A 23,141-nucleotide genomic window follows, 5' to 3' on the forward strand; every position below is an offset into this window, starting at 1 on the left:
GGTTTGAGTAAACAGATATACTTAATTCAGTTGAGTTCACTGAAAGAAGATATACATTGCAATTAAGTAATTAAGTGATTAATTGAGTGATAATTGAGTTTAGTGATGAACACCTGCTGTTAACAAACAGAATCACTGAAGAAAAGAGAGAAATGAAATACAGCTGACTTCAGACACAGCGTCACTCAAACCTGACAAGTTATGTTAACTCAAACCGTTTGAGGAAACCGATTGCCTTAAACCATTTAAGTTGAAAAAACTAACAGTTATGAGTACTCTGAACTTAATTCAGTTGAGTTCACTGAAAGAAGATATACATTGCAATTATGATTAACTAAGTGCTGATTGTTAATTAGTGATGAAAAGCTGCTGTTAACAAACAGAATCACTGAAGAAAAGAGAAACACAAGAACTACTACAACTGACTTCAGACACAGTCTTAGATGAAATCAACTGAAATAAAATACATGAAATCTCTCAAGATCTGATTAAACAACCCCACAAACAGCATCACCAGCTCCACTTATTAATAACCAGACTGACTTTATTTCTGTCAGATGTCTACAGAAGATCTTATTGAGAATGAACTAAGATTTAGATGTTGATTTATTGTTTCATTTGACCATGTTAGAGATCAGTGTTTGCTTTAGTTGGGCTCTTGACCCTTGATTTCTGTCTTAGTCTTTTCTCTGGCTGTTATAACCGTGTGTTTCTAAAACACATTTGTTGTAACTCAAAAGCCCAGAAAAAATGCCATCAGGTGTTAACCTGTACCTAGGTGTAGGTTGTTATACTTTATATTGGGATGATAATTATTCATTATTATTCACAATTATTGAGCCGTACAGTACAGAGTCTAATCTTTGATGAAGTAGGTGTAGTGGTGTAATTAGTAGAAGTGGTTCTAGTAAAAAATGACACTAAGAGCCAGTGGTTCTGTAATAATCAGTTAATATAAAAATGACTTTCTAAACATTTTGTACACATACATTTTTCTTCTAATCCAGTATTTGGTCAAACACAGACATTAATAATCAGAATATGAACCTCTACAATGGTGACGAAAAAAAAACATGCTGCAATGCATGCTGGGTACTATTGTATTACAAAACTCATCCATGGCTCCCAGCATGCTCTGCAGCATTTTTTTTTTATGGTCACCATTGTTGAGGTTCATATTCTGATTATTGATGTCTGTGTGTGACTAATTGACACCATAGAAGTCCAAACTGTTTGGAAAGTCTTTGTATTAACTGATTATTACAGAACCACTGGCTCTTAGCATCCATTTACTATAATCAATCAAATTACACAACACCTATTTCATCGGAGATTAGACTCAGTACAGTTCAATAATTGATGATTATCATCACCAATATAAAGTATAACAACTTACACCTAGGTACAGGTTAGCACCTGATGGCATTTCTTCTGAGCTTTTGAATTACAACAAATGTGTTTTAGAAACACACGGTTATAACAGCCAGAGAAAAGACTAAGACAGAATTGGGTTAAGAGCCCAACTAAAGCAAACACTGATCTCTAACATGGTTACTTCAAATGAAACAATAAATCAACATCTAAACCTTAGTTCATTCTCAATAAGATCTTCTGTAGACGTCTGACATAAATAAAGTCAGTCTGGTTATTAATAAGTGGAGCTGGTGATGCTGTTTGTGGGGTTGTTTAATCAGATCTTGAGAGATTTCATGTATTTTATTTCAGTTGATTTCATCTAAGGCTGTGTCTGAAGTCAGTTGTAGTAGTTCTTGTGTTTTTCTTTTCTTCAGTGATTCTGTTTGTTAACAGCAGCTGTTCATCACTAATTCACAATCAGCACTCAGTTAATCACTTAATTACTTGAATGCAAAGTTTTAAAACTTACATGGTTAAAATCAAGGCAATCTGTTTACTCAAACGGTTTGAGTTAAGTTAACTTGTCGGGTTTTACAGTGTGGTGATTCAGAAAGCCATAACCCTCCACTGATTTGCTTTAAAATATCAGGTCATTTTTGTTTTAAATGTTTTAAATTTAGCACAATTCAACTATGTAACTTGACACACGGATTTTGCCCCACAGCAGATAACTTTAAAACAGATCCCTGTTCATTTTCTGTCTCTGCTGCTGTTGTGAATGTTCTTCAGTTTACATGCAAGTGATTAAAACTATAGTTGATTTTAAGATTTGTAAACTAACATGAGCATTAATCTGTGACAAAACCTCCTCATGTTCATCAGGTGTGTTTGGTGCAGAAACAAATGAAATCCAGTCAGTGTCAGTGATGGAGGGAGATTCTGTCACTTTAAAAACTAACGTCACTGAATTACATGAAGATGATGAAATAGCATGGAAATTTGGAGCTGAAAAGTCTATCATAGTTAAAATCAGCAATTGGAAACTAAACTTTTCAACATCTGTTGTTCATGATGGGAGATTCAGAAACAGAGTGAAGCTGTGCAATCAAACTGGATCTCTGATCATCACAAACATCACAACTGAACACGCTGGAGTCTATGAACAACAGATAAGGGGAGCGAGACTGTCATCAAAAACTTTCAGTGTTTCTGTTTATCGTGAGTATGGATCATTTATTCTGTCATTCACAAATTCTTGTTTTATAGTTTGAGGTGACAGATCATACAAACACTAACTCAATACTACACCGTTAAAATAAAAATGTTTACTCTATCCATATTTCTGTTTATTCTCTCATGTTTTGCAGCTCGTCTGCCTGTTCCTAAAATTGGCAGAGACTGTTCTTCGTCATCATCAGGATCATCATCGTCATCAACATCTTCATCACAGCAGAATTGTTCACTGGTGTGTTCAGTGGTGAATGTGGGTCATGTGACTCTCTCCTGGTACAAAGGAAACAGTTTATTGTCCAGCATCAGTGTGTCTGATCTCAGCATCAGTCTCTCTCTACCTCTGGAGGTGGAATATCAGGAGAAAAACAGCTACAGCTGTGTGATCAACAATCCCATCAGAAACCAGACCACAAATCTGAACATCACTCAACTCTGTCACACATCTTCAGGTACGACAGCTCTATATACAGTATGTGTTTATTAACTGACATTATATATATATATATATATATATATATATATATATATATATATATATATATATATATATTATTTTATTTTTTTGGTCCCACTTTATATTAGGTGGCCTTAACTACTATGTACTTACATAAAAAAATAAGTACAATGTACTTATTGTGTTCATATTGTATTGTAAAACACTTTTGCTGCTATTGAGGTGGGATAGGGGTAAGGTTAGGGAGAGGGTTGGAGGTATGGGTAAGTTTAAGGGTGGGTTAAGGTGTAAAGTATGGGTCAACAGTGTAATTATAAATGTTATTACAGAAATTAAATACAGATGTAATTACACATAGTTTTTTTTTTTTAAATATAAGTACAATGTAAAAACATGTATGTACACAATAAGTACATTGTACTAAATTATTAATTAAAATGTAAGTACATAGTAGTTAAGGCCACTTAATATAAAGTGGGTCCATATTTTTTTCTTCCATTCAGTTCTCTATGATTACAGCATCGGATGTAAACTTTACTTTACAACCAGTCTTTCTGATGGTGCTGATTTCTGCTCCTGCTGGATCTCTGTTGATTGTAGCTGCAGTTGGGATCTTTTGCATCTGCAGGAAACACAGAAAAACTGATCAAGAAGGCAAGAGTTTCCTAAATGACAAAGATGTTTTGTTTAAAAGTAAATTTGTTAATGCTGTCAAAAATAATCTGGCATTAAAACTTCAGTTGCATACATTAATGCTTTTTGTACAGAAACAAATCTAGTTAAGTTTGATTTTTTTTTTTTAATGCATCTATAATTATTGTCAAAACAGTTCAGACTTATACAGCAGAGATCATTTACTCTGATCCGACATTTCACAGAAGCAACGAAGAGAATTTGGTAAGACAAATTTTTTTTTTTTTTCACATTACTCTGTCAACTAAGAAACTATATACTGCATATACTAACTAAAAAAAAAAAAAAAACATTCTTAAAGAGGCAAATAGACACTCGAGTGCTCATAATACCAAGTTTCAAGCATTGTTCAAATAAACAAGGGACATTTAACTAAAATAAATAACTAGAGAAGACTGACTATAATCAGCTTGCTTCCATTTCGTGAGACAAGTCTACTCTTCACCTGAATTAGAAAAAAAGCTCTTCTAGTGTTCATTGATGTGAAGACAACGTTTTAGCGTGTACATGTTTTATCTGAGTGAGAACAGAGACCATTTATAAAAGAACAATTAAAAGGGGAGGAGCAGGGAACGGGGGACTCTTGCCGGCTGCCCAAAATCAGAGGATTGTCGTGCTGTCCGCCGAGGGCCGTCCAGTGCCACCGCCAGGCAACACCGAGGAGATCACCCAGCCGGTGGAGGGCCGAGCAGCAGCGTGTCTGGGAACCAGAAAAAATATTTTTTTCACTTTGCACATCAAACATCTTTCCCTTTCTGAAAAAAAAAATATATAATTACATTTCTACAAGTGGACTGAACCTTGTGTTTTTGGTAACTTAAGCAGAAACTGTTGAACCCTCCAAAAGCTAAATCACACATCAGACCAGATTTTAAGTGTCCAATTTGGCCTTATTTCAATCCTTTGTACAGTAGTCATGCGAAATTATGTCATAACTTATGTCATAAGGAATTTGTCTGTCCAAAATATATTTCTAAGAGAGTGACACGTCTCTTTGATTTTTAAGTGTTATCGTCTTTTGTGTAATGTTTTTTTTTTTTTAGGCTGTTAAAGGGGATGATAATGTGGAGTATGCACCTATTGCCACGAGAAAATGATCTCCAGTCTTAAGTGCTTTTCCATCAGATGAGTGTTTGCTTTTACTAGGAATCTCCTGCAACAACCTCCAACTCTGAGCCTTGGGATGAGTTTAAAGTTTGGTTAGAATCACCACATACTTAAGGACTGCTTAATGAAAGGATCCCCTAAAAATATACATGTGTCTCATTTATCTACAAGTGTATGAAACTGTTGTTTGATCTGACAAACAAAAATATATCAAGTTTGTTGACATGTTGCACAAACATTTATAATTCCAGATCAACAGATAATCTCTTACTTAAGATGCCGATTTTTCATACAGAGATCGTTATGCTTTTTCTAATTATGCTCTCTATGAGCTTCAAGGTACATTACATATGGAATCTGTATCATCTCTCGCTAAGTTTAAAAATATTTTAAAGTCTGTTTACATAGAGCAGTGTACATGTTTTAATAACTGACAAGGATTTCTACTGTGTTTTAGAAAATTGTGTTTTATGTTTGTTCACTGTGTGGTGATATGTATTTCTTTGTAATGTTGCCTTTTGCTGCCTATCTTGACCAGGACTCACTCATTGAAGAGATATTGTCTCTCAATGGGACCTTCTTGGTTAAATACTGTAAGTAACAAAAATAAAAATAAAAAAAATAAATCAATAAAGCTTGTAATAGGTAAAATTTAACAATGCGAAGGGTTTTCCAGATTGCATCACATAAAATTTAAATACATAAATAAAATATGTTACCATTTTTTAACGATTCCAAATTATTTTTCACCATTTCTAGAATTTGTACAGGCTTCGCATTTTTCAATTTCACGGTCTAATAATATTAATAAGATATAATAATTAGCAATTCAATTTAATTTTGAAGTGGATTTGTATCTGACAGCATTAATTAATCCATAACATCAATTTTAAGACATAACTGACTGTGTTTATATTAATTGTGCCTCATGAAAGCATTTTGAGATTGGAGAACTGGCTGCATCCCTTGCAATGCACTAAAGCCACTGGTATAAAAGCTCACATTAATGCACGACTCAGACACACTCTAATATGTCTGTTTATAAAATGGGTAATTTCAGTCCTCGATTGTGAAAAAAGGCAACGCTCAATATGGCCAATCTATCCAATAAAGCCCCCCTTCTGAGTAAAACAGCCTATAACTAATCTGTAAAGCCATTGTGTTAAAGAAGATCTCAGTGTTCTGAGACACAAGCTTAAGCCTGCACATGCGCACTGGCCAATCTAGCCTGAAAAATAACCTTTTTCTATGCTATTTGAGCAAAAGAAACAACATTTATGAGACAGTTGTTGTCAGATTTTATTGGTGATTTCAAATTTGAAATGTAATGTTAAGCTTTGCAGACCGTTTTGGAGAATTTGATGTTTGCACAAGGCTGATTGCGTCACCCCTGCATGACAAAGGCCAGCATATTCCGAAATCGATGTCAAATGCACCCTCTGAAACTGAAGTGTACATCTGATGGACATTTTGGATCGTAGCATATCCCAGAATAATTTGTGCGCAGATAGAGACAGATATATATATATATAGATATATATATATAAATATATATATATATATATATAGATATAGATATATATATATATATATATATATATATATATATATATATATATATATATATATAAAATAATTTCGCAAGGGTTCTATGACATCAGTAGTATATATTTTTAGGAAGGTTTTTTTTTTTTTTTCACCGAGGGCTGGTGGTCTACAAAATTTCCTGTTCCCACTCCACCCCTGCAGCAGTCTACCCATTATTGTGGTTTCAAAGAACAAGAGATAACCATAATTTTATACTGTAGGGATGGTCATTTAATTCAACTCAAATGTACATATTCTAATATTTTGAGATACTGGATTTTTGACTTACATGAGCTGTAAACTCTAATAATCAAACTAAAAAAAAAAAAGCCTTTTGAATGTTTTACTTTACATTTAATGAATATAGAATATATGAAAGTTTCAGTATTGCAGCAATTTGCATCAATTCACAAATTTAAAAAAAAAATTTTGTAGTTCAAATAATAACAATAATAATATTATTGTCCCATTAAGGTGAAGGAATGCACAAAGAAGATGAAGGTAAATGCAGTAGTCTTTAATAGATCCACAATAGGGTAATTCCACAGACAAACACACATAATGCACACGTAGAGATACAGTAGTAGACTTGACCACAAACAGTGAACTAAACAACGTTTACATGCAAATGAGGGTTGATAAAAAGACACACCTGAACCAAATGACATAATTAGTCAGAGATTAAAACTAGTTTTACAGTTTTTATGTGTAGCACATGTGGAGTGAAAACACAACAAAAACAGTCCATGGGTGTGGCAATGATGTTAACAGAAAAAGAAGGGAAAAAGAGGCGTAACTCTATTGCAAGAGTGCACCTCACGCTCAGTAACAGCAATAGAGGAGAAAAATAAATAAATAAATAAACATCCTGCCCCATTTTCAGGGAGGGCAAGTGTTTGAAAAAATATTATATAAATTATTTTGATCTTTTGATAGCAGGGATGTGCCCGAATAGAGAATCTGTATTCAAACAGGCATGGTTACCCTTCTTAACCACTTGCTAACACTTGCTGATAAACCAGCAAAGGACAAGCATAAACCAGCATGAAAACATACCTAACCAGCAAATGCTGATTTTTATTAAAATAAAATTCAGCAGGGATGCGTGATAGGAATCTCGAAAATGTGAAAGTAAAAAGATGTTTTTGAAATATTAATAATTCATATTTATAACAGCTCCAACTGGCTGACATACAATTGGGTAAATTGGCAGTGGACTGGTTTCTCAAACCAAAAAAAAAGCAAGTATGTTAACATAGCATGTTTCTTAAATATCTGCAAACATATTATGGTATTTTATGTTAGTAGAGTCAAAATCTTATATAAAGCACTTATAATATTCTAGCTGAGCCCCCAGTATTATTTTTTTCATTTTTTATTTTTTTTTAGGCGGCCGTTATTTTAGAATGTATCACCTTATTTTTTTCATGGCGACGGATCATCCTTGTCATGTAAAACAACGCAGCCGCAACAGCTCTATATGACACATGGATTGCTTTTGTTTCGTTTTTCCTGTTTTATTCAAAATATTCATAAACATGCTCACTACAGTATATTATGAAATATCTGATATTCCAATTCTGAAATGCATGCAATTAAATATATTTGTTGTTTAATCACTTATATATCGACTGTCTTAGTTGATCTATACTGGTTAATAGGCGACGCCATGTTAGTTCTCGCTGAATCCGAGCTGTGGGATTTACAACATGCAAATTCATCCTCTCCTCCCGAAACAATGTAGGTCTCCGGTAAAGTGGGAGAAGAGCAGAGTAAAGTATGTACTTAGTTAGTACTTCATAGAATGGCAGATAATTCACCCTGGTTGAGAAAATGCTTTTAAAAGACCTCCAGATAAAGTTGTAGAAAGGCACAAGTTAGGAGAAGGCTACAAAAACATTTAAAAGGTTTTAACTATCACTCTGAGTACTGTTCAGAGCATCATTAAGAAGTGGAAAGCATATAGCACCACCAGCACATTGCCTACATTAGACTGTCTATCTAAAGTGGATGACAGATCCAAGCGAATATTGGTAAGATAAGCTAACTAGGAGGCCAAAGGCAACTTAACTATCACCCCCCATTTTTTTAAATAGACATTAAAGTGCACTATCCAAACTAAAATTGCTGTAATTTATGAACACTTTGGAATATAAACATAAGGTTGGTCTCTTTTTAAAGAAGAAAATTAGCAGATTTTGGCAAAAGTAGATTTTTTTCAAAAAAATCGAAGTATCAAAAAGTTATAGAAGTTTAAATGTACTGTAAATAATATGTGCTATTTTAATTTTATTTTATTTATGTAGCAGTTTGCATATGCATATGCATATATGGCAGTTTGCATGTCGGAAGTCGGAAGTGAAGTGACATTCGGCCAAGTAAGGTGACCCATACTCAGAATTTGTGCTCTGCATTTAACCCATCCGAAGTGCACACACACACACACACTGTGAACACACACCCGGAGCAGTGGGCAGCCATTTATGCTGCGGCGCCCGGGGAGCAGTTGGGGGTTCGGTGCCTTGCTCAAGGGCACCTCAGTCGTGGTATTGAGGGCAGTGAGAGAACTGTACATGCACTCCCCCCACCCACAATTCCTGCCGGCCCGGGACTCGAACCCACAACCCTTCGATTGGGAGTCCGATTCTCTAACCACCAGGCCACGACTTCCCCAATAAATATTTTACATAACAGGTTTTACTCTAAAATTGGTATAAAATTAAAGCCTTGTGTCTAAATAAGTTATGTTATAAATTTGAAGTTGATATGAAAAAAATTGAGGTTCCTGTGAGATTTTATTTAGGGCGTCATACCACACACAGCCACTGGGAGTAATCAAAACTATTTTGAATTTATCTTAATGATTTTTTCTCTAGATTTCTCTGTGAATTTGACTTCTATCTCAAAATAACCACCAAATATGAAATCCTGAGATTCAGACCTTTCCAATGATATGTTTGTTGCAAAGATTATAAAAAGTTTTGGTTCTAGAAGACCGTAATGCATTATGTTTTATGACACTTGGCCCTGCCCACTAAGGGGGAGTTGACCGCCATTAGATTTTAAAGTACCATTTCCATGGTAAAGCAATGTCCGATTTCAAAATGGTTTTCACAGGATGTATCTTGGGCTTCTAAGCTTTCAAATGATATATGATGTATGATGATTACTAAAAGATTTTATAGAGAAAAAGACAACAACAAAAAAGAGTGCCAAGCGTCCCACAGGTGGGACAGCTAGGTCTGGTCTGTCTGTACATGTGACAACTAACTCCCCAGTTTTACACACAGCTGGCCTGTATGGCAGAGTGGTATGAAAGAAGCCTTTCTCATTTGCACTGTGCAAAAACACATTTGGAACACCACCAAAAACACGTAACAGAACTGTTGGTACCCTTGGTAAGTATGATCAAAGAAGGCTGTGAAAGGCACTGTGAAGGCTGCCTTCAGAAATCATCCCAATATGTTGATTTTCTATCGATGATGTTATTTTTTGCTTTCTAGTCATCAAATATTCCTAAACAGGTTCCAAAAAAATATTTAGCAGCAAATCTGTTTCCAGCACTGGTAATAAATCAATATATTAACATTATTTTTGGAAAAATCATGACTCTGAAAACGAGAGTAACAGCTAATGAAAACTCTGATTCGTATCAATGAAATAAATTATATTTTAAAGTATTACATATGTATAAATAACCTCTGACACAGAGAAGAGTGAAAACTCCTCACATGACCACTAAGTTACTGAACATCTGAACATAACAAACCAAATGAACATGATCTTCAAATACAAATGACGGATCTTCTGTCTGTTCTGCAAATTGTAAACAAATGTATATTTCTGCAAGCGTTAATATTGTGGAAGTATCAATATTAATGGTGTCTTGGCAAAGGCATTCCTCCTGGAACAGAGCTAATGCGGGTTTGGAGGGTATTTACATGATCTGTTATAAGTTACACGTACAACAATCTAACTGTTCATCTAATACAGATCTTCATCGCTAGCAAACAATAGCCTTAGCAGATTTGCTTTCAATTCAGTGCAGATCCAAAGCTACATCGTCAACGCTCTTAATGTTCTTAAACTTTCTGTTACAACTCTGAGTGTACCGCTTCAGACGACTGAACAGGGAACTGAACGAATCATTCAAGCTCATTCAGGAAACAATTCACTGGTTTGCCAACTGGTTTGATCAAGCCTTTGAATAGAATTGACTCAAAAGAATGAACCATTCGCGAATTGGCATCGCTCATTGCCCAGAGAAAAGTAGATGGCGAGTTTGGAATAAACTGAAGCATTTATAACTTGTATTGTATTAAGATAAAGTAACGAGAGGAGCGTCGCTCACAATAATGGAGTAAAAGTACAGATTACCCCCCCCCCCATTTTTTTAAAGTAAAATTACACATTTTTAAATTATTATATGACTAATACATGGTATACTTGGTAAAATTATATGATATGACTCATATTTCATGCATATGAATATATTACATGGTTAATTTCCCATATTTTAATTGAAGAAATGTCATAGTAGCATTTTTTTTTTGCATAGTAGAATGCAAATGTAAAAATTTAATTTGATTAAAGGAAAAGTCCACTTTCAGAAAAAAAAAAAAAAAATCCTCATAACTTACTCGCCCCCATATGTCACCCAAAATGTTGATGTCTATCTTTCTTTGGTCTTTTTTTTTTTTTTTTTTTTTTGAGGAAAACATCCAAGATTTTTCTCCATACCGTGGAATTTTATGGTGGCCAATGGATTGATGGTTAGAAATGCTGTTTCATTGAACCTTTCATTGAAACTATGCATTGTGTTCCCTCAAAGCATCAACAAGCACCTGATGGATTTTGAACTTCACATCAAACTGCTTCTGTTTCAGACAAATGCTGGCACACTCATGTTCTGACTCAGTACAGCATATAATGTTGACCACAACATTCTTCTGTTATGCCTGGATTCTTGTGTAGGACTTTGTGGTATGGCTTTACAGTGGTTATGCTCTTATTTGTCAAATAGGTGTTTTACTGTTCAAATAGAACATCGCGTTTCTACTTACATTTCTCTTGGTTGTGGTGTTCTGCAAGGTTAGATCCTTGGCCCTCTGATGTTTTCAATGTATTTGCTTCCCCTGGCTTCTATTTTTGAAAAATATGGTGTCTCCTTTCATCTATATGCTAATGATACCCAGCTTTATCTTCCCCTTCAGCATAATAATAAAAAAGTTCACCTCAGCCATTGTTAGATTGCCCATTTATTAATTTATTTTAAAATCATATTATTTGTTTATAAAGCCCTCAATAACCTGGCTCCTCAATAGTTAAATGATTTGCTGCTTTCATATACCCCGTCTAGAACCTTGAGATCTTTTGACATTGGCTTACTAATTGTCCCTAGAGTTAAACTTAAAAATCATGGTGATCGCGCTACTGCGGTACCGAAGCCTTGGAATATCCTTCCTCCATTTATCAGACATGCACCATCTATTAGTATTTTTAAATCATATCTAAAAACATATTTTATTTTCACTCTGGCTTATAACACTCCTTAGTATGTTTCATGTTTTTTTTTTTACTGTACTTTGTTGTACTTTGTTTGTTTTTGTTGATTTCCGTGTTACTCTTTCATTTTATTTGTGTTTTATTCTTTGTAAAGCACTTTGGTCAAATTCGGTTGTGTTTAAATTCATTCTATAAATAAAAGTTGTTGCTGTTGTTGACTTTTCCAACAGGATTACATAATGTGTGGAGCATGTGAATGGAGTGTGCTGGGATGCAGGCTCATCACAGAGCTAGAGCTAGCCGAGCATTTGTGGTCAAAAAGTGTATAAATATGCTATATATTATAACTTTACAGATAGGTTTGCTAGATAAGACTTTTTCTCTTTAGCTGGGATTGTGTAGAGCCCTTTGAAGCTTCACTGAAACTGCATTTTTTAACATTCAATCTGCTGGCCACCATAAAAGTCCACTGTATGGAGAAAAATATGTTTTCCTAAAAATCGTAATTTATTCGCAACTGAAGAAAAAGAAATGAAAATCTTGGATGAGATAGAAATAAGCAACTTATCAGGATATTTTCATTCTCGAAGTGGACTCATTCTTTAACCCATATGTTTTAATGTGAGCAAAGATGTCTGAATAATATGATGATATAATACAAAGAAATATTAAATAATTTGTTTACTATATGAAATAACTTTAATAAATTTAAGATAGCACCACTACACTGCACTACACTACGAAACAAAAAATAAATAAATACATTTATAAAAATAAAAAAATAAAAAGTTAAAAAAAAAAAAAAACATTTATCAACAACACATATCTGAGTAGTGGATGTCCCTCATTCCTCTTTCTTGTGGCTTCCCCAACTGAGAAACCGATGTCCTTCCAGTTTCATCCAGATTGAATCCTTCTCTACCATCACACTGAGAAAAAAAATACAGATTCACAGATGGTAATACAAATAATTGCTATAAAAAAAAGTGATTCAGTTACACAAACATGAAAGTTTTTCACTCAGATACTTTCTGAATGTAAAGATCTCACAGAAATATCTAACAAATTTAGTACATACCACCAAATAAGGCCCCATTGTACTTATGATGAAGTTATTTTCCTTTGTTAAATTTAGGGGTAACAATAAGTTTGAAATACGTGACCAGCAATATACTGTTTGCGGACATCCCAATGTCGCTGTGAGTGCCATTTAGATTAATATGTAAATATGTGCTGTGCACTTTCCTCTCAATAGCAAAATAAACAAACAACAAAAATAACAGCACTGAGAAAACAGCAGTTAAGAAAGCATTGTATTGTAACAATGTGGATATGTTTGCACGAGCAGCAATTTCTCACTCCATTCATTACATTTTTATTTATATAGCACTTTATACAATACAGATTTAAAGCAAGCTGCGTTAAACACCAAAACAACCCCTGTAGGTGTTGCTTTCAGTTAGAAGGACTAACCTGAATAAATCAACTGTAGAAGATTACCCATCTATTGCCTGTTTGCCACAGAACAATGGTAGTTCAAAGCAAGCTGATTTAAACTTCCAAAAGAAACCTCCAGCAGCTCAATAATAATAATAATAATAATAATAATAATAATAAATAAATAAATAAATAAAATATATATTAGGGGTGGCACGGTTTGCAGAAAAAAAATCTGAACTGTTCGGTTTACCCCACACGGTTCGGCACGCGCTGGGACCGCGGTTCAACTTAAATCTGACAAAGCATCTGTAATATGGTTAGCACGTAAAACAAACTGGGTTCAACTAATATATGTTTCTGTTTATGGATGCGCATTCTGGATTCCCACACATTACAACAATAGTGATGAGAAAAAATTAATAAATAAATAAATAAATAAATAAAACTGGACCAACCATTCACTCTTGTTCAATGTGATTGCAGTATGCTGGAATATGAGAGCAGTCATTTATTCAGTCATCACCCAGGTGTTGAAAGCGCGCACACAGATGAGACCTGAACAGCACACATTAATATGTATTTAAACTAAACTCATTTAAGCTCTGCCAGTTTAAACATTTAAGAGCCAAAGGACGCGAGCTCGCGCGCATGCAGTGAGAACATTTGTGCATGTGCTAATCCGAAGTGCGTAAACCCGCGCCTCAGAAAGCGCGCAAATATAAGCTCTCTCTTAAGTATTGTGTTTAAATGGACAAATTCACACCAAAATTATGTTAAAATGCCCGTCTTGGTAAATATACTACAGCAGACATAGCCGGCTGAACGTAGGCCTGCTGTATCAGTGCATTCTCTTAAAGTGACAGTCTTTATATTAATCGAACAGCAACAACAAAGAAACCACTCACTGCTCTTGATTAAAAAAACTTTAATAAAGAATAATCTTTAATTTATACAGTCCAATATGCAATGTTGTTTTACATTTGATTACTTTATTTAATGTATGTACCTAAAAACTTATGCTAGACCTGCCTAAAAAAAAATGGGAAAAAAAAGGAAAATCACTGTTTATTGTTTGTATCTTTACTCTATTGTATTTATTTGTGCTGTTGCTTGTAGTTGGATAGAATATTCTTCTTTTTTATTACAAAGTATAGTTTTTCCATAAACATAGCACATACCGAACTGTACCGAAAACCCTGACTCTAAAACCGTGAAACAAACCGAACCATGAAAAAGTTGAACCGTTCCACCCCTAATATATATATATATATATATATATATATATATTGGCTTAATTTGGTTTACAATGATACACTGATGTCACACTACTTCTTCAATTTCACCTGAAGTATATTGAGGAATTAACAGTTCTCAAAGGAAAAAATAAATAAATAGCACTTGCATCTGGATTCACATCTGCAACATGTAAATGTACAGTAAATCATACTGTTGTCATAGGTTTTTACAGGAAATTTTGTGCACATAGTGTCTCACTTGATCCTGATTAATGTATTATGTCAGTGGTTCCCAACCTTTTTCAGCTCGCAGCCCACAAAACCACACACATATGTTTGCGCGGCCCACTTAAAAAAAAATTTACTGACCCCGCTTTTGTTGGGTTAATAACTTAGTACTCAGAAGCTAGATTGTTAACTGTAGCCTATTTATTGAATGAACTAGGGCTGTGCGATATGAAAAAAAAAAAAAAACTATTGCGATTTCTTCGATCAATTTTGCGATTGTGACACACACCGACTTTTACAGTCATAAATTCATTCTGGATTAATTTGAAACATATTTCCAAAAGAAAACAAATTAGAGCTTTATCAAAAAGTTGTAACGTCTCTAGAACAGACATAAGTCAAAATTATCACTATAGTAAAGATGTAACAAAATGTATAGAGGGACTTTTTTTTTCTTTTTTGCCATGCATTGTTCATAGAGCTCATTAATTGTAGCGGTTCCTCAGGTGTTTGCAGTGTGTATACAGTATGTGTATGCGGTCAGCAGCGAGAGCGCATAAATATAACGCGAAAGCACATTAAAATAATGCACGAGTGCGAATCTCTCTGTTCGCACGCAGATTTTGCACTGTCACAAAACCAGACGTACTTGCTCAGATACACGCTGCTCTGCGCGGAGAGAGTGTGCACACTTAAAACATGTCTCCTCTCACTTAAACTGCGTCCTGTGCACTCACAGTTCTCTCTATGCTCATGTGTTAGATATTAATTACCTGTATTTTCGCATGTTTTTATTTCTAGCCTTTTACCGCGTGCAGTGTGAATGCTCTGATCCGTTAACATGGGCTCAGAAAAAGGCGCATCCCAGACAAATTGTGAACCTGGAGTTAGGCATATGCCCAGTCTGTTCTGTTCTCACGCTAGGCGCAATGCATTCTGATTGGATCGGATAGCATACTAGGGGAGGTCACGGCCGCGGAAAATCGTGCTATAAAGGGAATTAGAAATCGCGCACGCTCAAATCGTGATTTTATGATGATTTTTTTTTTTTCGCACAGCCCTAGAATGGACTGGAAATTAACAGAAAATAATTGGCGGCCCACCTACAATACCACAGGTTGAAAACCACTGTATTATGTAATGTCTTCTGTTTGAACAATAAAAACAAAATGTTACTTTGGTTAATTAGAATAACAAATACATACTTAAACTTTTAAAGATATTAAAACTTGTCGAATCAGTTGTATGCAATACTTGCCATTTTGATTTGCTTAAGTAGACCTCCTGCAGCAACAGCAAATCACACCAGCAGCTGCAACCAGCAGAACAACAGAACAGCAGCACCAACAACACCAGCACTCATTACTGCTGTAGGCAAACCTGAACCTGCAACAGCTAAAGACAGACAGTGATTCTTACTAGAGATGGACTGATAAACAACTTTACCAATACTTCTGACTGACATTTCATAGAAAGGTGAATGCCATTAATTTATTTGATAAAGGGGCCATCTGGAGGGATTTTAAGGAACAGCAAGCAAGAAAACCGCAAGAAAAACAACAGCATTTTTTTTCTAACAAGAGACTTCAAAAGTTTAAAATTCCTAAAGTGAAGAAAAACGCAATGTGACAACTTTCAATTTGATGTACATGTGAAGATGATACATTTGATCTGAGTTAGGCTATAATATTGAGTGAATGCTCATTTCTTCAAGCAGGCCACAATGGAAACATTTATTGGGTTGATTTAGAAGTTTTCTGTTCAAATGTGCAATTGAAAAGCACTGAATAACTAAAATAGAACTCACCGGTGACATTAACACTGAATGTAATGATGCCATGGTTCATCTGTACTTTATAAACTCCAGAGTCTGTGTTTCTGGTGTTGATGATGGTCAGAGATCCAGTCTGATGATCCAGCTTCAGTCTGTCTCTGAATCTCTCAGTACCTTCATTACACTGAACATCTGTACAGATCTTACTATGATCTCCACTGATTTGAGCGATGCAAGTTTCATTGAAATACCACCTGAATCTGTCTTGTTGGTTTGTTTCAACACCAGTGTGTAGAGTGACTGATTCTCCCTCCTTCACTGACACTGAGACTCTATCAACACCAAATGCACCTAAAGAAGAAACGAATCACAAAATTTAATCAATTTCTTCCAAATGAATGCAGATTTTATTCTGCTCGGTTCCTCTGCATTAATGAGAACACAATTTGAGATGTCGAACAGTTTACCTTGATGAGAGTATTACAATAATACACAAATGAACCAGTTTAAAAGTGTATATAACCTGTTAATACTATGTTGTTACCTAAATTCTCAAAATTTAGTTTGTGATAATCCGTCCACTTGAAATTATGAGGTTCTATCTGCAGTCCGAGATTTTGAGATTTAGAATTTCAAAATTGTTGCATTCCATTCGTCTGTAAAGATAGACCTTTTTTTTTTTTTTTTTTTTTTTTTTTTTAAATAAAAAGTCCCATACCTACAAAACTAAAAAAAAAAAAAAAAAACATTAATCACATAATGTAAATAAATTGTCACAGAATACGAATATGTGAATAACTGTTAAATAGAACCTCATTTGTGGTGTTGAGGGTGGAAAAGAGCGTTTTTTTACAGAGAGATCACGAATGCACACAGTCTGCGCACAAGCAATATCAGATTGAGAGGACAGGAAGCTCATTTGTATAAATTAAGCCTATTTGAGAACTCGCATCCAGTTTTCTGTGATTACATGACTGTGTTCTCATGTTACAATAAAGCGATTGCCAGATTTGCATGGGAATTAATAAAATTATGTGGAATACCTGCAATCCTACACATACATTCCGACTCTGTTGATTTTAATGATATAGCAGTTTTCTGTTCAAATGTGCAATTGAAAAGCACAGAATGACTGAAAATAAAACTCACCAGTGACATTAAAGCTGAATATAATGATGCTGTTGCTCATCTGTAGTTTATAAACTCCAGAGTCTGTGTTTGTGATGTTCATGATGGTCAGAGATCCAGTCTGATGATCCAGCTTCAGTCTGTTTCTGAATCTCTCAGTACCTTCATTACACTGAACATCTGTACAGATCTTACTCTGATCTCCACTGATTTGAGCGATGCGAGTGTCACCAAAATACCACCTGAACCTGTCTTGTGGTTTTATTTCAGCACCAGTGCATAGAGTGACTGATTTTCCCTCCACTTCTGACAATGAGACTCTGTCTGTATCAACACCAGAGGCAACTGAAGAAGAAATGAATCACAATGTTTAATCAATTTCTTCCAAATGAATGCAGATTTTATTCTGCTCTGTTTCTTTGCATTAATGGCACAATGACACAATTTGAGATGTCAAATTTTTTGCCTTGATGAGAGAACTACAATTATACACAAATGGACCAGTTTAAAAATGTGCATAACCTTGATTGTCAATACTATGTCATTACCTAAATGAGCATAATCTGTTATGTTTGTGATAATTTGTAACCTTGGAATTATAAGGTTCTGTTCAGAGTAGCTTTGAGATTATAACAATAATGAAAATTATAACAATGTTTTTATCTTGAATAATTTTCTTAGACAAGTGAAATTAGCGAACAAAGGCCACGAATCATTCACAAAATGCTGTACAAACATTTATTATTATTATTATTATTATTATTAATAATAATAATGTTACAACAATTAATACAAAATTAATATTTGTCCAAAGGATTACACACAAGTACCCAAAATAATGACCAATTTAGCATAAATGAAACCTAACTAACAAACACATATGCAAACACACATACACATCTTATAATACATTTAAAATGGTATCAAATAATAAAGTATAAAAAAAATAAAAATAAAAAATAACTGGCAATACAATGAGGAAAAGGCCAACCAAATAATAAATAAATAAATAATAAATTAAAATAGATTCCAAATAAGATTACATAGACAATAGGCCTACAATAAGAATCATACAAAAAGTACGAAAGTGCACCGGTAGAGAGAGAGATAAGCCTCTTACCATAGTCGAGTAAACACCAAAACAACACGGGAGAAATAAGTCTCATTTTTCTAAATCTCAGATTTTCTAAAAATAAAAGCAGATTTTGCTAGTTAAAATGCTGTCCTTCAGTACACCCCACGCTTCACGAATGAAAGTGAAAGTGTTTGCTGGGAGTCTCCCTGTACGCACTGCAGCACGATGACGCGCAGTAAGACGTTTCCTCGCGTTCATTACTCCGCATTATTAGTGTTGTTCGTTAAGTGCTGTACACATTCTGTTAGTACATAATTGCTTTCGTTCGTCCACAAGTTTAAAGACGTATATAGTATAGCCTGTATTTTTGACGTTGTATTATCTCGGTTATAGACATTCATTATCTGAAGGAATTAAAACATTAACAAGCTTTGACCGACAGAAACAAAAGAGTATAATAGTTGATAACTTGGTTTTGACCTAATCTTTGTCCAGGAAGTGCTACAGCTTTTCAGTCTCTGTGTATAAAATGCAATTAGTATCTTTCTTCATTCACACCAGAGTTATATAAATCGTTAAAAAAAAAAAAAAAAAAAAAAACATTTGTGTGTATATATATATATATACACACACACACACACATATGTTGCATATTTATGGTCTGATATACTCTCAAAAGCCCACATGATAATCATTGTAGATGTTGCCAGTTTAAACCAGCACAAAACATCTTGGCAACATAATCTATCAAAGCATTGAACACAAAAAAAGTTTTTACCTTTATTGAAAACCACATAAAATAACAGATTTCAACATTCACTCTCCTAATGCAATATTAAACAAAGCATGTTGGGACATAGATCCACTATCCGTTATTATATCATATGCAAATACAGCGTGTCGGAGGATCAAACTGTGTCAGCGAGGATTCACACAACACACTGACAGTTATACCGTGTTTTCCAGACGTGTTTTCAGCACATTGTGTTATTAGATATGCCGGTGAACTTTTGAAGAAAATGTCTTGCATTTCTATTTTGTTCTGTTTGTGCTGGTGGAATCTAAATGGTAAGTGTTTATTATATGGTATATTCATTTATATATTTTTTTCCATGTCAGATTAATAATGTAGCCGCTACTGCTGCTGCTGCAAAAAAAAGGTAGGTCACCGTACACTTAAGGCACTATAAATACATATAATATTCTATGTATTATATATAAGTCTCATTTTTCTAAATCTCAGATTTTCTAAAAATAAAAGCGATTTTTGCTACACCCCACGCCTCACGAATGAAAGTGAAAGTGTGAAAACGAAAGTGAAAGTTCACTTCAATGCTGCGATGACGTTATCGCTTTGGGGAACATCTGTGGTGTGACGAATGTCTGAAGCCCTTATACCATCACGCCAATTTATTGGCCAATAGCGCTTAGCCCCGCCCATACGTACGTAAGCTATATATGCGTGCTGAGCGCCATTTCATCAGATTTTAATTCCTTCAGGAGGTTAATCTTCTGTTGCCCATCGGAAAGAGATTCTTGTGTTCTAAGCCATCTATTTATATAGAGCAGTTTACTAATCTGAGGCGGACACAATGAGTTTTCCGGTATGTATGGATCACGTTACACGGACTCACGAGGAAACAGGGGAGGAAGACCGCTTTGCGGCCCTTATCTACACTGTTAAAAAAAAAAACTGTCAAATTTACGGTAAAATACCGGCAGCTGCGGTTGCCAGGAATATACAGTAAAAAAAATGTTGAATCTGTAAAAGACAATACGGTATACTGGTTTTGTAACCCTAAATTTTACAGTAGAAAACGTATTTTTTTTACCAAAATCATGGTAGAAAAAAACAAATATATTTGTCAATTATACAGTAATTTTATGTAAAAAATTACCATAGCTTTCCATAGCTTTTTACGGATATTTGCAGTAAAAAAAGTTATAATATATACACTGTAAAAAAAAAAAAGCTGCATCAACTTAAAAAAATAAGGCAACTTATCGCAAGCGCTTTTTTGAGTAAACTTAACAAACGGGACTAAAGTCCACCCAACTTAAAATAATAATAATAATAAGTTGTCACAACATAAATAGTCATGTTAACCTTACAAATATCAGAACAAAATATATTTTGTTTACTGAACACAAGGCCTATTATCTATAAGCATACACAATTTTAAAGTGAGAAAAAAGTGAAGTGACATTCAGCCAAGTGTGGAGACTTATACTCAGAATTCATGCTTTCCATTTCACCCATCGTGCACACACACCATCATTTATGCTGCGGCGCCCGGGGAGCAGTTGGTGGTTCAGTGCCTTGCTCAAGGGCACCTCAGTCGTGGTATTGCCAACCCGAGATTTGAACTCACAACCCTAGGGTTAGGAGTAAACTCTCTAACCACTAGGCCACAACTTTACATTATTCAAGTCGTCTAAATAAATAAAAAACCATAACACGGGTCAAATAACTATTTTATTATTGAAAGTTTGTGTCCAAAGCACAAGGACATACCAAGTCTTGTATACTAATTTCTTTACTCAATGCATTTTACACTGAACTCAACACATGGTACATAATGCATGTTAAATAAATCCAGTGTTAATTATACCTTCATACGTTAGCAGTCTTGTGGCATGAAGTCACATGTATTTAACATTTTTGTTTTTTTAAAGGAACTATTACATGAAAATTACTATATTGCGTATTTTAACATCAACCTAATCCACTGGGCAAAGTTACATCCAGTGGACGTCTTTTTATGTCTTTGTTTATTTTTTTTCATGGTATAATTATGTAATCTGCTTATTGTGAGCCTAAATGAGTAAATTGGTATTTAATCATTATCAGGGTGACTTGCCACCAACTGCTGGTGTTTTTTATATATATTGAAAGTAGTTTGATGTTGTGACTTCACATTTAATAGCCTCTTAGAATGAAATTGCTATGTAAATTCACAGTGCCTCCTTTGAGCTGCAATAAACAGTGTGTAAAGTACATCTAAATGCCAGGTCAGATGCTGTTTCTGTGCCACCTATACTGCTCGACGTACATTCACATCACATGTTAATGCAGCGGTAGAGTTACACTCACGGGACACTGCACTTATTTCGCAATCATAAAAGTTCATTATTTGCTCGTGCTTTAAAGCTTTGCCGGGTAAACATTTAATTGGCATTCTGTTCTGACATGATGCACTTTTTCTCAGCTCTGAAGTGCGCGCGCACTGTCCAACAGCGCTGGATTTTTGTTGGGTCAGACGCATCTCATAGCGATGGGGGGCCGAGACCCCGAGAGCTACATGGAGCTAAATGTAAAAAAAAATATGCACCAAACAAGCCAATTTGAGATGTTGCTGTTTTCACAAAAGTTGGGTGATCCTCCCCCTAGACAAAAAAAAGTTGGATGACCCTCCCCTCAACAAAGAATAAAAAGACATGACCCTCCCCTATTTTCCTCCGGTGGCCCCTTCCATAAATACCGAACGGTCCCTTGGAATGAAATTGCTATGTAAATTCACAGTGCCTCCTTTGAGCTGCAATAGACAGTGTGTAAAGTACATCTAAATGCCAGGTCAGATGCTGTTTCTGTGCCACCTATACTGCAAAGCTGGGTGTTTGTTCATAGAGTTCATCAGACAGCCTGAAGCCTCACGTTGTTGATTTAAATTTCAAAACACAATTCGACATCTGCTCGCAATGTTTTTTTTTACGAAACCTCATCATTTTGCAGGACAATTATCTATTACAGTATACAACACATATAGAAGGGTGCCAATAAAGCTGTGGTGATAAACAACACGCTTTAAGAAAAGTTTATTTCCATCACACTGTAAAGTGATCTAGAGGAAAAGCAGATGTGTTTTGCCTATTGGCATACATAGCCTATTACGTGTATTTGTTTTTATTTATGCTATTATAATTACACCGGGTCACCAACTAATGACAGATTGAAATCTACAGTAAATTAACACATCCTTCTTGACTCTTCAACCGAGTGAAATGGTATTTAAGAAGCCTTTAACATTATGTGCTCAACATTAAATCTGTAACATGTAGCCAACATTAAGAATAGGGTTGTGCCGGTGAGGAAATTTTCCCATTGATTAGTTAACTTATGACAACACCAATGTTATTTGTTAATCTCTTCTGTAGATTTTGATCCTTATAAGTTGTTATGAAATATTGTTAATTAAAAAACAACAGTAAAAAAGTACAATAATAATAATAATAATAATAATAATAATAATAATAATAATAATAATAATAAAAAACTAATAAGACGGGTGACATAAAATACCCATATTATAACAAATAAATAAAATA

The 23,141-nt window shown here is 34.6% G+C and overlaps 1 protein-coding gene and 1 long non-coding RNA gene across 2 annotated transcripts in view; both read left to right on the forward strand.

Moving 5' to 3' along the window:
* LOC132159333 (SLAM family member 5-like) overlaps positions 1 to 3,822 on the forward strand; it is a 110,295-nt gene extending 106,473 nt beyond the window's left edge. Inside the window, exons 3-4 of the mRNA XM_059568846.1 lie at positions 2,724 to 3,038; positions 3,563 to 3,822. Of these exons, the coding sequence (XP_059424829.1) occupies positions 2,724 to 3,038; positions 3,563 to 3,822 (575 nt within the window). The remainder of the gene's footprint in view (positions 1 to 2,723; positions 3,039 to 3,562) is intronic.
* A 33-nt stretch (positions 3,823 to 3,855) lies between these two features.
* LOC132160378 (uncharacterized) lies at positions 3,856 to 5,049 on the forward strand. Its single transcript, XR_009438000.1, has 2 exons — positions 3,856 to 3,940; positions 4,780 to 5,049. It is a non-coding gene; the product is annotated as an uncharacterized LOC132160378 (long non-coding RNA).
* The last annotated feature ends 18,092 nt before the right edge of the window (positions 5,050 to 23,141 follow it).

This window comes from Carassius carassius, chromosome 16 (genome assembly GCF_963082965.1).
Source record: "Carassius carassius chromosome 16, fCarCar2.1, whole genome shotgun sequence".
In the NCBI taxonomy this organism is placed as follows: Eukaryota; Metazoa; Chordata; class Actinopteri; order Cypriniformes; family Cyprinidae; genus Carassius; species Carassius carassius.